The sequence below is a fragment of the Haematobia irritans genome, chromosome 1, assembly GCF_050003625.1.
Source record: "Haematobia irritans isolate KBUSLIRL chromosome 1, ASM5000362v1, whole genome shotgun sequence".
NCBI lineage: Eukaryota > Metazoa > Arthropoda > Insecta > Diptera > Muscidae > Haematobia > Haematobia irritans.
Window position 1 is genome coordinate 85,660,040 of NC_134397.1, and position 17,912 is coordinate 85,677,951.

Consider the following 17,912-nt stretch of genomic DNA (forward strand, 5'->3'; position numbering starts at 1 on the left):
ATGTTTTTCGATAAAATAGTCACAATAAATTGCTATTGTGAATCGAAGAAGCGTCACTTTGTCCAAATAAAGGGTGATTTGTTAAGAGCTTGATAACTTTTTTTTTTAAAAAAACGCATAAAATTTGCAAAATCTCATCGGTTCTTTATTTGAAACGTTAGATTGGTCCATGACATTTACTTTTTGAAGATAATTTCATTTAAATGTTGACCGCGGCTGCGTCTTAGGTGGTCCATTCGGAAAGTCCAATTTTGGGCAACTTTTTCGAGCATTTCGGCCGGAATAGCCCGAATTTCTTCGGAAATGTTGTCTTCCAAAGCTGGAATAGTTGCTGGCTTATTTCTGTAGACTTTAGACTTGACGTAGCCCCACAAAAAATAGTCTAAAGGCGTCAAATCGCATGATCTTGGTGGCCAACTTACCGGTCCATTTCTTGAGATGAATTGTTCTCCGAAGTTTTCCCTCAAAATGGCCATAGAATCGCGAGCTGTGTGGCATGTAGCGCCATCTTGTTGAAACCACATGTCAACCAAGTTCAGTTCTTCCATTTTTGGCAACAAAAAGTTTGTTAGCATCGAACGATAGCGATCGCCATTCACCGTAACGTTGCGTCCAACAGCATCTTTGAAAAAATACGGTCCAATGATTCCACCAGCGTACAAACCACACCAAACAGTGCATTTTTCGGGATGCATGGGCAGTTCTTGAACGGCTTCTGGTTGCTCTTCACTCCAAATGCGGCAATTTTGCTTATTTACGTAGCCATTCAACCAGAAATGAGCCTCATCGCTGAACAAAATTTGTCGATAAAAAAGCGGATTTTCTGCCACTGATTTTGGTAATAAAATTCAATGATTTGCAAGCGTTGCTCGTTAGTAAGTCTATTCATGATGAAATGTCAAAGCATACTGAGCATCTTTCTCTTTGACACCATGTCTGAAATCCCACGTGATCTGTCAAATACTAATGCATGAAAATCCTAACCTCAAAAGAATCACCCTTTACAATCTGGCAACATCGGCGCGACTTGCACTGATGAGATGTTCTGGATAGAACACCAACGCAACGATGTTCTGAATAGTCCATACAAATGTGGCATCCAGTGCAAAAAGAAAACAGCCCTAATATTAGAACGAATAGACCAAACCCTATTTTTTTATATCATGCAAGAGAAATTTTCTGTATCATGCCATAACTTTTCTGTTTCCTGGATGAAAGTGTAAACAAACTAAAACAAAAATTAATTTATGCTCTCCAGAGTTTTTGTAATAATTCAATAACTAGTCGCAGAGATCACTATTAATTTTATTACCGTGTTTATAAGGTATTTATGGAAAGATCATGAATACACTGAAAATATATATGGACTTATAGACACACAGAAAAAAAAGTGTCTCGTAAATTTAAGAAGATTTTTACAATAATTTTCCAGAATTTTAGTTCATTTTTCGTATCTTCAACGAAAATTAACTACTCGAAAGGAAATTTTACAAATTCTAAGTAGCAATCGTTTAGTTCATAGCCTACAAAATACGATGGAAATTTCCTTAAAAAATTTCTTAACTGGTAGTTAAAAATTCGTTTGTCATGCTATAAAACTACTTGCGAAATGTAAAGTTATTTCTAAATAATAAGTGCAATTTACTATAAGATTTTTTTGTATGAGAAAATATTTTTCTACGAAAAATGAACTTGAAAGTGGATAGCAATTTCTTACTGACAATTCCTATAGTTAATAATTGTTGGTAAAAAATTACCCAATGAAATATTTTTAGTTCACATGTAATTAAATTTATAGACATTTTCGTCAAAAATGGTAGATAACATTTCATGAAAATTTTGCAAATTTTAAGTGAAACGTTTCATCGTTCATAAACTGGTGTGCCTTTACGAATATTATTCTTAGAGTAAATTGTCAGCAGATGCGATGAAATAATGCATAGTACAGAGATCTTTATCGGCATTGTGGAATGTGATTAATGTAAAGATGATGTTACTTGAGTTTTGTTGTGTATACATGAGCGTGGGGTTGTTTTTATTTTTGTTCATTTAGTGGTTTGTGTGTGTTTCTTATTCGCGGATGGTTTATTTGGCTGGATGAGGTGTTGTTTTCAATAAAGGCACATGTGTTTTTGTTGTTGTAGCAATGTTTTGGTTTTGCTTGGTTTTGTTTGGCATGCTTCAGTTGTACAGTTGGCGTTGGCATGGGTTGTTGCATCTTTTAAGCAGGCATGCAACAAGGGAATATAAAGGCATGGAATATTTTGGATTTTTGAGACATATTGGTGTTTGTTTATTAAACCTTTTAAATGAGAGTTATTAATATTTTATCGGTAGTTCAGAAAAAAGTTATTAAGAATATTTAGGAAAATATGTTGAAATTGAAAGTGTTTTGAAATTTTTATTATTCTATGTAAAAAATTAAAATTCAATTCCAGATGAATTTGGAAGAATTTTGTTATATCTCAGCGTATAGTTTATTCATAAATTGGTAAGTAGTTTTTTAATATGACTTTCTTTTAAAAAGAATATTTTTTATGTATGTATATTATTATTTATTAATTAATTTTTTTGGAAACCAGTTTAATGTTTTTCTTTGTTGTAAAAACAATATTTTATTTCAGAGCAATTCCAGATGGATTCGAACAAATTTAAAAAATAGAGAATTGGTAAGTTTTCTTTTAAAAATTGGCTTTCTTTCAACTAGAATATTTACGTTTTTATGACCTTTTTATCATCAAAATTACAGGTTTTTAATACCTTATTTTAGTATTTCTTTAATCAATTTTTTTTGGAAACCAATGTAATATTTTTAATGTAAAAACAAATATTTAATTTCAGAATAACCCCTTAAAAATTTGGACAAATTTTTAGTACTCCTTTGCCTGTAATTTAATAGTGAATTGGTAAGGATTTTTTTAAATTTCTTTTAACCAGAATATTTGTTTTTTATGCATAATATTATTATACCCTGCTCCACACTGTGGAACAGGGTATTATAAGTTAGTGCATATGTTTTTTATACCCTGCTCCACACTGTGGAACAGGGTATTATAAGTTAGTGCATATGTTTGCAACACCCAGAAGGAGACGAGATAGACACATTGTGTCTTTGGCAAAAATGCTTAGGGTGGGCTCCTGAGTCGATATAGCGATGTCCGTCTGTCCGTGAACACATTTTTGTAATCAAAGTTTAGGTCGCCGTTTTAGTCCAATCGACTTCAAATTTGGCACAAGTATGTGTTTTGGCTCAGAATAGATCCCTATTGATTTTGAAAGAAATCGGTTCAGATTTAGATATAGCTCCCATATATATATTTCGCCCGATATGGACTTATATGGCCCCAGAAGCCAGAGTTTTAACCTAATTGGCTTAAAATTTTGCACAAGAAGAACAATTAGTACTATAGTCAAGTGTGCCAAATTTTATTGAAATCGGTTCAGATGTAGATATAGCTCCCATATATATCTTTCGCCCGATATGGACTAATACGGTCCCAGAAGCCAGAGTTTTAACCCAATTTGGTTGAAATTTTGCACAGGGAGTAGAATTAGCATTGTAGCTATGCGTGCCAAATTTGGTTGAAATCGGTTCAGATTTATATATATCTCCCATATATAACTTTCGCCCGATTTACACTCATATGACCACAGAGGCCAATTTTTAACTCCGATTTAGTTGAAATTTTGCACAGGGAGTAGAATTAGCATTGTAGCTATGCGTGCCAAATTTGGATGAAATCGGTTCAGATCTAGATATATCTCCCATATATAGCTTTCGCCCGATTTACACTCATATGACCACAGAGGTCAATTTTTAACTCCGATTTAGTTGAAATTTTGCACAGGGAGTAGAATTAGCATTGTTGCTATGCGTGCCAAATTTGGTTGAAATCGGTTCAGATTAAGATATAGCTCCCATATATAGCATTCGCCCGATTTACACTCATATGACCACAGAGGCCAATTTTTTGCTCTGATTTAGTTGAAATTTTGCACAGGGAGTAGAATTAGCATTGTAGCTATGCGTGCCAAATTTGGTTGAAATCGGTTCAGATTTATATATATCTCCCATATATAACTTTCGCCCGATTTACACTCATATGACCACAGAGGCCAATTTTTAACTCCGATTTAGTTGAAATTTTGCACAGGGAGTAGAATTAGCATTGTAGCTATGCGTGCCAAATTTGGATGAAATCGGTTCAGATCTAGATATATCTCCCATATATAGCTTTCGCCCGATTTACACTCATATGACCACAGAGGTCAATTTTTAACTCCGATTTAGTTGAAATTTTGCACAGGGAGTAGAATTAGCATTGTTGCTATGCGTGCCAAATTTGGTTGAAATCGGTTCAGATTAAGATATAGCTCCCATATATAGCTTTCGCCCGATTTACACTCATATGACCACAGAGGCCAATTTTTTGCTCTGATTTAGTTGAAATTTTGCACAGGGAGTAGAATTAGCATTGTAGCTATGCGTGCCAAATTTGGTTGAAATCGGTTCAGATTTATATATATTTCCCATATATATCTTTCGCCCGATATGCACTTATATGGACGTAGAAGCCAGAGTTTTATCCCGAATAGCTTGAAATTTTGCACAAGGAGTACAATTGGTAGTATAGTCATGTGTGCCAAATTTGATTGAATTCGGTTCAGGTTTAGATATAGCTCACATATATATGTTTTTCTGATTTCGACAAAAATGGTCAAAATACCAACATTTTCCTTGTAAAATCGCCACTGCTTAGTCGAAAAGTTGTAAAAATGACTCTAATTTTCCTAAACTTCTAATACATATATATCGAGCTATAAATCATAAATAAACTTTTTCGAAGTTTCCTTAAAATTGCTTCAGATTTAAACGTTTCCCATATTTTTTTTTACTAACATTATGTTCCACCCTAGTGCATTAGCCGACTTAAATTTTGAGTCTATAGATTTTGTAGAAGTCTATCAAATTCTTCCAGATCGAGTGGTATTTAAATGTATGTATTTGGGACAAACCTTTATACAAGTATATAGCCCCCAACACATTTGACGGATGTGATATGGTATCGAAAATTTAGATCTACAAAGTGGTGCAGGGTATAATATAGTCGGCTCCGCCCGACTTTAGACTTTCCTTACTTGTTTTCATTAGATTTTTGGAAACCTATTTAATAATTTTATTTAATGTAAAATGTGCACTAACTTATAATACCCTGTTCCACAGTGCGGCGCAGGGTATAAAAATAAATATTTAATTTCAGAGTAGCCCAAATAAATTTGGACAACTTTTTATATTTCCCTCAGCGTACAATTTAATAGAGAATTGGTAAGTTTGATATTAAAACTTTGGCTTTCTTTCAACTAGAATATTTATTTTATTATATCCTTCACATTTATAACAACACAGTTTTATGAGTTTATATAGAATACTTCATTATTTCTCTAATTGTTTCAGGTACAAATTTTATGAGATACGTTTTCCAAAGAAAAGTTGAATTCCTTACACCATTTGATAAAATGCCCCCAAATATGGTAAGTTACAAGCTAAAATGAAGAATTAAAAATTATATTCATTACATGGTGTTAATTTTTAACAATTTCCATTATTGTTTCCATTTTTTTCAGCAAGATATGTGAAAAAATTACCTACGATGAATAAAAAAAGGATAAGTCAAAATGTCCAAACAGCGAGTTCAAATGAACTACTCTCTGTTCCACGTGGTCATAATTTTTATTCACAAAAAACATTGTATTAAGAACTTTCATCATAAGTTTTTATAATAAAGTACTTTTGCTTAAAGAAAGTTTAATTTTAATGTATGAAAATTTTCATAATAGTAAAACGGTTTGTTGTTCCTTTAATTATTTAATTTCTCTGTACTGTGGAATGATTGATTTAAAAATAGTTTAGTCGTCGGCATTTTAAAGAGACTGTTAAACAATTTTTATTATCGGGTTTCCCACAAAATAAGCAAGTAAACCAAAATAATACTTACTTTTTAACTTGGTAGGGGTATATAAATCTTATGGTGTTGTAAAAATGAACTAAACTACAATGTTATAGATGAACTAAAATTTAAGAAAATTATAAACTAGACAAGTTGAAAAAAATCTTAAGGGCTAAATCATGGTCAATATTACTACAGTTTAGTTCATTTTGCAATGGAAAAGGGTTCACTGTTTTTTCAGTGCAGTTTATTCATAAAAATTTTCTCTAGCCATATTGCCTTTATCAAATAAGACCATATTGCACTTCTAATTTCTAAGTCCAAATTTGATTTAATTTTCTAGAATTTACAATCAAGTAAACTGCACTCAAGTGCATGTAAATGCATTTAATGAAATTTAAGGAAATTTAAAGAACCATTATTGACAACCGATTTCTGAACCTTATGCTAATTCACAGTACAACAATCATTAATTATATTTAAATGCATTTGGGTTTCTCAGATTTTCTAACGTTTTCGATTCTAAAGCGTTTAATGTATTCCTAACTCTATTTTCTTTTTACAAAATCTAATTTTAGCTAAGCTAAGAATTCTTTTCATTATATTCCTTTCTTTTCAGAATTATTTAAACAACCCTTTATACCTATGCTACGACTAGATTTAAGCTTTTACACGACTGTATTGAATATTGCCCCAAAAATATAAATTAATGAATTTGTGGTAGGTTAGGTTAGGTTAGGTTATGTGGCAGGCTCACTTAGACTATTCAGTCCATTGTGATACCACAGTGGTGAACTTCTCTCTTATCACTGAGTGCTGCCCGATTCCATGTTAAGCTCAATGACAAGGGACCTCCTTTTTATAGCCGAGTCCGAACGGCGTTCCACACTCCAGTGAAACCACTTTGAGAAGCTTTGAAACCCTCAGAAATGTCACCAGCATTACTGAGGTGGGATAATCCACCGCTGAAAAACGTTTTGCTGTTCGGCTGTAGCAGGAATCGAACCCACGACCTTGTGTATGCAAGGCGGGCATGCTAACCATTGCACCACGGTGGCTCCCATGAATTTGTGCTAACATCGAAATGAATCTGTAAGCGCTTTATTCTTCCTGAGGGATGCTAAATTCGTTGGGTCCATAGGTATGTAGTGAACGGCTTGGAGGAATATTTTTATATGCTACGCGCTAGGAATCCCGGGTCAAGAACCAGTTTATCCCGTATGAGCTAGTCGGGGAATTACATCCAACCATGCAAAATTGACTCCAGCGGTAAATATTCCTGAAATTGATTTATTTTCTTTGTGGCTTCACCACACAACTAGCCAGCGCTTAACAGTACGCAAAAAACTATTAGAGTAAATGAAACTTTCTCCAAATATAATAATTTCATGAACTAAAATATGGTTAAATTGGCTTTAGTGAAATAGAGAGTTCACTTTTTTAGTGTATTCTCTTTGCCACTCCCTTTTTTTCTCCGTATACACAATTTAATTTATTTAGATCTAAACATATGAACCTTTAGTCGAAAAAACGAACTTGATCATTGTACCCGTAAAGATAAAAAACAACCATCCTCTCTCCTATTTCCTGTTTGTGGCAATAAAAACTATAAATGTTCTTCAACAATGCACAGTATCCATGCCTTGATAACTGTTTAGAGTTAGAAATAACAGAAATCACTTACTTACCGTCATCGTATGACACACAGTTTCAGCATGCTTCTCCAACAGATTTTTATGAACACCACGAAAATGACTTGATGAAATACTGCCATTTCTATTTAATATACGTCTGCGAGGTGGCACTTGGAGTGACAATGTCGAGGCGGCATTTAACAAGTTTTTTCTTCGTGCAGTACATCTATTATCTAAACTCATGTATTTAAAATCTTGATCGACGGAAAAATTTGAATTTCGAAGACTATTACTACTTGTTTTGCCGGAAAGTGAAAGGAAACTCATCGTCGCACTTGTTTGATTTATATGTTTTAACTTATTTGTTTATTCACTTTATCCATTGAATTATCGGCTCCTTTCTTTTTGGGCTAAGAAATTGTGTTAGCCCTGTATTAGTGGTGAATGAATGAATAAACGATGTTATATTGCTTTTTTTGAAACAAAATTTAATTCATGTATAAAACGGGTAGTTCAAGGCGCATAGAAATCGATTTGTAATTGTTTGTAGAAGTACATAAATATGTACGTATATGTTTTGTAACATAAGTTTTGCTCTATATGTATTTCGAAACATTAAACATTGAATGAAGGACGCCAAACACGACACAATTGACGTAGGGCACGCACACACTGTGCCGCTGACGATGCTTACTACTTATTATTCCGTATCTTCTAAGTGACGATGTTGACCGTGAGCCGATTGTAATGATTTTGAATGAATTTTTCTATTTTTTTTTTATTTGGACAAGCACACTGGGAGATGCCACAAAGCTCTTTAGCCAAATTCGCAAGAGTGAAAAGTTCACTGAGCATATATATAAGCATAGCCATTGGACGAACATGTTCTAAATTTAGATTTTTCTCAAAGAAATTATCTCAATACTCAGTCTTTAATGTAATTGCTATCATTTATTTGTTTATGAATGATCTGTTTTTGGGTGTTTGAGATTGTATTTATTTTTACTGCATTTTTGCTACTGCTAGAGGGATTTTTTTTAAATTGTTCATGCTACGAGGGGTTTGTTTGATTTTAAGTTATGATGATTACTAATTATAAGAAGTGCATAAAATTTTATATATAGTGTTTTCCAAAAAAAAAAATGAAAAACAATAGAAAATGATAGGCGTCGTAGCAAACATTGAATGCATGGCATTAGGTGTAAATTTCTCGTCTCTTTAAATTTGCAATTTTTTGTTACGAAAAACCTAAAAATATTATTGATTTGTTATAAAAAGCTTTCAAGCCTCTTACAGAAGACGACTTCGGAGGTTTGATGGTCTCCATCAGAGAGTACGAAATACAAGAGGACGAAAAGTGCTCTTCTACAAAGAAAACAAATGTCAACGCACAATGCCCGCAGTTTTGGTATTACCGACGTTGCGGTCGAATCGCTGTTTTGATAAATTGTTTATAAAGGCATAATTTCAAATTGTTTGTTTAATACAATGAAAACATTTATAAAAAACTACAAAGTAGGTTCTATATCCGATTTTCCTTATGTTTCGTTAAACCGGCAGAGAACAGAACTGGGTAACGCCGACGCAAACTGTTTGATATTTGAGAGAAACGCCGACAAAAACTGCATGATATTAGAGAATTTTTCCTCATGACTGCCACCTACTGACGCAGTTTCGCTTCACAGTTTTGGCCTCTTGTATTTCCTACACCCTCAAAAAATCGCTTCTGTAACATATGCCCCAACAAACACATTTTGCTTCAAGCATATATATTTGCAGGATTGGTCCAAACAAAATATTGTTTGTATTGTTAAAACATATTAAGTTTCACCTCAGGCATACACTAGTAGAAAAAAATTTAATGAAATTTTCTCTGTGTATATATATTTTTAAGGCGCCAATTGGTTACTTCCATTATTTCACTTGCAGCATACTCTCTAGGTCTCTCTTTCTAAACACATATATGTTGATAGGCTATTCCTAAATTAATAAATGTTTGTATCCAAGCATATTATATTTACAAATATTTTATGTCCCACACATAATATGTTCTAACATATTAACATATATGTCCCAAACATGTTATGCTAGTTTATGAACATTATATGCTTGCACTTAAAAATATTGTGTTAAAAAAATTGAGTTCCAAACATATAATTTTTACACCCAAACATATGAAAAACAGACTTTTTCGTCCGTGTACTCTCTGGTCTTTTAGGGGTAACATTTATTTGGGGATTGTTTAGGGGTAAAACATATATATACACCTTATCAAGCAAAACAATGCTCAACCAAATTCGAAATAATTCTGGCATGTATTTGGAGAAAAAAGGCGTGCACCAAAAAAAATTACTCCTAAACACATTTTGCTATAAGCATGTACATTTTTGAGTATTGCCCAAACATTTATATATTTGATTTCTTCCAATATATAATAGGTTTGAAAGCATATTGGTCTAAACAATATAATATGTTTGGGTAGTCTAAGTTCCAAACATTTTGTATATTTCCATCCAAATTCAATTCTTCCCAAAAACTATATGTTTTTGGATATTTACGATTATAACGACCTTCCAATTTTTTGATACCATTTTGGTAGTACTCCTCCGGTTTTGCCTCAAAATATGCCTCAGTTTCGGCGATCACTTCTTCATTGCAGCCAAATTTTTTCCCTGCGAGCATCCTTTTGAGGTCTGAGAACAAGAAAAAGTCGCTGGAGGCCAGATCTGGAGAATACGGTGGTTGGGGAAGCAATTCGAAGCCCAATTTATGAATGTTTGCCATCGTTCTCAATGACTTCTTCATATGGGGCCGTTTTGCCGCGATTTCAACCTTCAAACGCTCCAATAACGCCATATAATAGTCACTGTTGATGGTTTTTCCCTTCTCAAGATAATCGATAAAAATTATTCCATGCGCATCCCAAAAAACAGAGGCCATTACTTTGCCAGCGGACTTTTGAGTCTTTCCACGCTTCCGAGACGGTTCACCGGTCGCTGTCCAATCAGCCGACTGTCGATTGGACTCAGGAGTGTAGTGATGGAGCCATGTTTCATCCATTGTCACATATCGACGGAGAAACTCGGGTGTATTACGAGTTAACAGCTGCAAACACCGCTCAGAATCATCAACACGTTGTTATTTTTGGTCAAATGTGAGCTCTCGCGGCACCCATTTTGCACAGAGCTTCCGCATATCCAAATATTGATGAATGATATGACCAACACGTTCCTTTGTTATCTTTAAGGCCTCTGCTATCTCGATCAACATCATTTTACGGTCATTCAAAATCATTTTGTGGATTTTTTTTGATGTTTTTGTCGGTAACCACCTCTTTCGGGCGTCCACTGCGTTCACCGTCCTCCGTGCTCATTTCACCACGCTTGAATTTTGCATAACAATCAATTATGGTTGATTTCCCTGGGGCAGAGTCCGGAAATTCATTATCAAGCCAAGTTTTTGCTTCCACCGTATTTTTTCCCTTCAGAAAACAGTATTTTATCAAAACACGAAATTCCTTTTTTCACGATAACAAAAGTTGCTTCACAAAAGACGCTCTATCTCACAAACTAATTGACTTACAGACCTCAAATTTTGACACGAATCATTTGAAGGTTTGTACTATATAAAAATAATATAATAATATAATATATTATTAAATTAAAACTAGCGACGCCATCTATGTGTCAGACCGGGGACTTATCAGCCAACCTGTTAAATTAAAAAAAAATGGTGTTCGGTCGGAGCAGGGATTGAATCTAAGACCCTTTGCATGCAAGACGGACATGCTAACCATTGCTCCACGTGGCCAACAAATGTATATTTCTGTTGAAAACTGTTTCGTTTGCATCGGCTCGTGGGCGCTGCAAACTATGCTATATAAATGTAACTTATAACGATAGTTGTCTATTGGTGACTATAACAGCTACGTAGTCCAGTGAATAGTGTGCTGGCTTACAAACTACATGGTCCTCGGTTCGATTCTCCGTCCAAGCGAAAGGTAAAATTTATAAAATTGAATAATTTCTTCAGCATTGTTTGTATGTAAAAAGGTCTAAGAACTAAAAAATTTCGTGGAAGTGAGAAAGATGTGAGGGAATATGCAATTAGGCAGAAATAAATTTTTTTGAGCACAATCTTCTTTGGGAGAAAATTATTCCAAGCATATAATATTTTTAAGCTCAAAATGCTTCCAAACATTTAAGATGTTCACATAAAGCCACCGTGGTGCAATGGTTAGCATGCCCGCCTTGCATACACAAGGTCGTGGGTTCGATTCCTGCTTCGACCGAACACCAAAAAGTTTTTCAGCGGTGGATTATCCCACCTCAGTAATGCTGGTGACATTTCTGAGGGTTTCAAAGCTTTTCTAAGTGGTTTCACTGCAATGTGGAACGACGTTCGGACTCGGCTATAAAAAGGAGGTCCCTTGTCATTGAGCTTAACATGGAAACGGGCAGCACTCAGTGATAAGAGAGAAGTTCACCAATGTGGTATCACAATGGACTGAATAGTCTAAGTGAGTCTGATACATCGGGCTGCCACCTAACCTATCCTAACATAACATAAAACAAACATAATGTTTCGGCAATATCTAATAATATATGTGCTTCCTGCAAGATATGTTTGAAACATATGTTAGAGAAGAAATTTTTTTGAGGGTGTGGTTGTTTCGATTCTAGAGACAGTGTTGATGAAAAAGTAATCGTGAAAAATGTCGATTTTAGCGGCTACATTGATAGTTGTAGAAAATTGACTTGTATTGTACGAAAACTTTGCCTTGTTGTATCCAGGCTTGATTCCTTAATTTCTCTACTTTTTTGAAAAATATACTGACAAACAGTTTATTTGAAACCAATTTCTAAATATAGGTTTCCCAAGACATTGTGCATTTTTTCAGATAGCAGGAATATTTTAAATGAGTAGTAATAATGAACTAACATACGATGCAATACATGAATTTATAAGAAAAACATAAACTTATCTAGATGAAAAAATCTTTGGCGCCAAATCATGGATATTCTTACTTTGGATTAGTTAATTTTTCGTAAACAATACTTCACATTTTTTTGGTGTATTGAATTTGCACGTTATATCATTTTTGCATTTAATTTTTAAGGGTGTCCGTCAAATCCTCTTGGACTCCCTATTAATGAAGAGGAACTAAACTTTATCTCAATACATCTCACTGTTTAGTTTTTCACCGTTTCCCCTTCTTTTCATTTTTCTGTCTCGTCTTGTTTTGATACCGGTGAAGATAAAAAACATTCACATAAACAAATTACAACCCTATCGTACTTTAAATTTTAATTTAAAACTAGCTATTTCTCAATTAGTAGTGTCCTAGGAAGTAATCAATTGCCCTTATCTGCATTACTTTTAATTAGCTGAAAGTTAGTTACCAAACCGTCAATTTAAAGTTAGCTTTTTAAATGTACTTTAAACTAGTTATTAGTTAGTTTTCAGTCAACGAAAAGTTAGTTAATTAAAAGTTGTCCCTAAAATCACAACTGTTTAGCTTACTACAATAAAAGAGGGTTTAAAAATTTATATTTTCATAAAACAAAAATTTATTCATACAAAAATTAAATAAGCTAACACCCTTCGTGTTCTTTTGTAAGAAATACTAACAATAATTTTATTTATTTATTCAAAAATTCTGTAATACAAAACCAATAGAGGTCTATAAAATTTAAATTATATTTTAGTTATTAAAACACTTTATACTTTTTCAGCAATTCTCTATTTTAAGAAACAATTTTTAAACGAAGCGATAGCACGCGGTATTGTTTACTAATGAAATTTCTAATGAGTTTGCAAAAACGACGCTGTCTGCAATCGGAAGGCATCTATTGCCGTTAGCGAAGTCTTGTATACACTTTTATTAATGTCTGCATTGCATAGTAGTTAGCTTAAATTTGGTCTATACAAGCGAACTTAAAGGATATTCACTATTGCTGTAAACTAAAAAATGGGTAGAGTGCCTTTTAGCTAGGTTTTATGAAAAATTTTTGAAAATCTTAAGTATTTTTCACGGTTTCGTTTGTTTAAATTTCCTTTTTGTGAACGTTTGGACTTACTCCTCGTACACCTTAATTGGTTTTGACTCCACAATAAGAAAAATATAATGCCGATGTAGGTAAACAAAACACATATCCACACATTCATCAAATACTTCTATCTATCTATCTTCTATCTTCTTATATATATAAAATTCAATCTATGTTTGTTTATTTGTTTGTTTGTTTGATTGTTTGTTTGTATGTTCCGAGTTGGCTCCGAAACGGCTGAACCGATTTACTTGAAACTTTCAGAGATCGTAGGGGGCGTTCATGTGGTGAAAATAGGGTACCTCATTTTTTGACACCTGGTCGTCATTGAAGGTTGGGGTTGGTATCTAGACAAAGATCCGCTACATTATATTTCGATATTTGGTGGCGGAGGGGGACCTCCCTTTTGTTCGACTTTTTTTAAAGTACAGTGAAAAATCTAAAATTCTCTAAATTATCTGAGATTTACAGAGAACATGCTGTGAGGTTATGGAATTAATATGGGGTACCTGATGATTTCATATAGGCACGGGGAGGGGGACCTCCCTCTTGCCCTACTTTTTGAAACTTGGAACAAAATTATGTGATTTGTTTGAAATTTTCATTGAATGTTGGGGTTGGCATCTAGACAAAAATCCGCTACATTTTTTTCGATATTTGGTCGGGGAGGGGGACCACCCCTTTGCCCGACTTTTTTTTAAAGTACAGTGAAAACAAAACTAAATTCCCCCAACTGAAATTTTACGGAAAAAATGGGTGAGGTTATGAAATTTATATCAGGTTCCTGATTTTTTTAATAAAAATAAAAGGGCATAGGGAGACATCTGCTTCTCTTAAGTACATGCAGCGAAATAATTAAACTTTACCGAGTTACTTGAAATTCATAGAGGACTGGGGAGAGGTTACGATATTAATAGTTGATATCTGATTTTGTGATATTTGGACGGAAGAGAGGCCGCCCCTTTAGGCTTATAATTTGCTTGACATTTTCTGGGACGTTTACAAAAGATACGCTACATCACTTTTCGATATTTGGTCGGGCAGGAGGTCCTCCTCTAAAACTGCAAACTAAAACTTGCCCTACACTTGAAGGAAAGTTTCAAGAATTTTCATGGAAGGTTAGGGTTGGTATTCCATACGGTGTTTGTCGATATTGTATCGGGGAAAGTGACGTCCCTTTAAAACAATAGAGCAAAATTTAAACATCTCCAATCTACTTGAAATTTACAGGGAACGTGGGAGGAGGTGATTAAATTAATACATGATTTTTAAAATAGTACACGATTTATTGATATCTGGTTGGGGAAGAGGAAAAGTGAAATAAACTTTGTCGATTTACTTCGATAGAATTTATAGGGACCATTGAGTAGTTTGTGAAATTAATATAGGGTACGTGATAGTCCGATATCAGGTCGGAGTGGAGCGAAGGTGGGGAGAGGGTTCCCTTTTGTCCGTTTTTTTTTTCTTAAATTTAAAGTGGAGGGTTGTCCGTAAATGGGAACTCGGTACATAATTTTATGATTTTTGCACAGGCTTCTGCCAAACTTCTTTTTAGTAAAGAACTTAAATTTACATAAAATTGGCAGCCAACGTAGAGGGAGCATCATTTTCCAACATTTTAGCAAATGTTAATGTGGTAAAATTTTTTTACTACTTTTGCTTTTTCCGATTTATTGGATAGTAATTCTTTGTATGCTATTATAATATAGTGCTTAATGTTCAGATATGTTGAGGAGAAGGATACCTTTCCTTGACAAACCACACTTAAAATTCACAATAAATATAGAAAATTGTCCAATAGATAGGGTCACGGCCTAAAGGAAAAATAAAGTTGATGCGGTCACCCCCCAGTTTTGTAGCATATTCGAAGACAATTTCAGAATACCAAAACTTTTTTTCCGTGCACCCTACGACCCCCCGAAATACAATTTATTGTGCTTTGTCGTCATTTGAAATTACGTCGAAATCAGATGTTGAAAGGCAGAAATGCAGCCAATGTGTAAGCAGCATAACGATCATGTGTAGGGTGACCTATTGACTTTTTAAAATCTCTGTAACTTTTTTGTTTATGAATATAAGTAAATACTTCAAAAGCAAAACTTTCATATTTTGTTAAGATCTTTATAATGGTTTTCATAAATGGACATCATAGGGGTATACGAAGCGAAATAAAAAAATTAAAAATCAAATTTGACGTCAGTGTCAAAAATGACCAATGCACGAAATATAGTCCTTGATCATCCACGGACAACAATATGCGTATCTTTTCGATCGGACTTCAAATGACTACACAGCACAATAAATTGTATTTCGGGGGGTCGTAGGGTGCACAGAAAAAAATTTTGGTGTTCTGACTAATGCATATACAAATAAGCTTCGGAAGGCGCAGCGAAACGGGCCGGGTTACGTTAGTTATATATATTTGTTTATATATAAGTGCAAAAATATGTTTCTAATTTTAATTTATTGCTGCAGTCCTGCAATCTGGGGCCAAATCACCGCAGTCGAAATCGAGTACTTCGTCTTCGTAATGTAGTTTACGCGGATTTACGCGAAGTTGAACATGATAGGTAGCATGCTATCGAAAGCGAAGTATGTAGTGATTTTTGAGCGGAAAAAAGGTAAAAAAACAAGAAGTTGCTGAAAATGTAAGTATTATTCTATTTTGGCAAAATACATTTAAGAAAATATAATATTACATGGATTTAGGGAAACGTATCAAAGAAAGGAATGCTCAGTAGCCACTTCAAAGATATTTATTTTTTCAAGAAAATATTTAAAAGCTTCTTTTGACGGATGTATACGTCTTTTAAATCTATGGACATTAAAAACACAGTTAAAAGCACTCACTTCAAAATAGAATCACTGACTCTATTTCAGGCAATGCTAAAGCACTGCTTTTTTCACCAATATTTTTCCTTATTAATGCCACTTTGTACTCATCCTCTGAATCCGAAGACGAGGAAAACAAGAAACACTTGGATTCATAATATAATTTTATATATATATTTTAACACATAAAGACAATATAAATTTCTCAGAAATAACATATTTTGATCACAAAAACTTATTTTGAAATTCTCTTTCGCTTCCAATTTTTTATTACCATATGTTTACAGCAATGTAAAAAAAGTAGTAGACAATAGCGATCGAAATGTTTCTCTTTACGAACCAGTATTCGATGACGAATGCGGTGATTTGGCCCCTGACCGATTCAATTATTCCTGTCACCAGCTTACGTTTCATGTTCCTGTTTGTGACTGTCTCTTCATTATACTAACGTACTCCAGTCTTTTTTCTTCTCAACTTCTCTTTTTCTGGTTGTAATAGTCACTTTTTTATATTCTAAGGAAGTTGAATTTATTTTGTTTATTTAAAATAGTTTTTATATCCTTAATTAGTTTTTCTGGCCGTAATCATTTTAACTGTAACGTAACTATATAAACTTATTGTACTCATGAATTTACCTTCGAATTGGCTTACTATAGCTGAATAAATAAAATAAAATATACCACAATCATACTTACATTCATTCCAACGGATTTCTCGATAAACTCCTCCTTCCGTTCTTTAGACTCTTTCATATTTATGTCGTGGTCTAGTTCCATTGATTCGGCCGCTGAACAAATAAATTCCTCGTTTCGATTCGAATCATCCAAATCATCTTCGCATACTGCGTTGGATCCATCGTCAGCGCAATCATCTGAAAACGGAGCCAATTCAGTCTTGTGGCCAAGTTCTTCTATTACACTTTTTTGCTGCAATAGAGATCCAAACTTTTCAAAAAATCCGCCATCCGCGTCTTGTAACCTACAAATGAATATTGTTTAACCAATTTGTTGATAAAATTTAATAATATAATACTTTTTATTGTCGTCGTTTGTACCATATCTGACTCAATTTTATTAATTTAAAGGCTCTATTTTGAATGCTTGACTAGGGTTTGCCTTATCCATACATAATAATTTTTATATAGAGAATGATTACTTTGATATTCGCGTTACATATTCATCATATACAGTAAATCTTATCTATACTTAACTATCGTTGTTACTCGCGTCATCCTGTCATCAACCATTGATTTCGTGCCTAAGGTCTTGCCGTTCCTCTGAATTTTTTGTTCCTGCTCCTAACAAGTCCCTGTCCAATGCTGTTTGCCTCCGCTGCACAGTGGTTCCAAATCGCTTTTTTGGAAGTAATTCTGCAACTTTTGAACGGATAAAGATAGCAACATAATTTTTTCTGTGTATGAAAGCTGAATTTTGCAAATTTGTGGGTCC

At 33.9% G+C, this 17,912-nt stretch overlaps 1 protein-coding gene across 3 annotated transcripts in view; it reads right to left on the reverse strand.

Annotated features, from left to right (window-relative positions):
* The window catches only part of stac (C2 and C2B_Munc13-like domain-containing protein staccato), a 197,861-nt gene that overhangs the window by 113,396 nt on the left and 66,553 nt on the right, over nucleotides 1-17,912 (reverse strand). For 2 of the 3 annotated variants that reach the window (XM_075291047.1, XM_075291049.1), the window contains exon 2: nucleotides 17,160-17,442. In XM_075291047.1, coding sequence (XP_075147162.1) covers nucleotides 17,160-17,442 — 283 coding nt within the window. Of the gene's footprint in view, nucleotides 1-7,636; nucleotides 8,331-17,159; nucleotides 17,443-17,912 lie in introns of those variants that run through there. The other variant, XM_075291050.1, reaches the window with a different exon arrangement.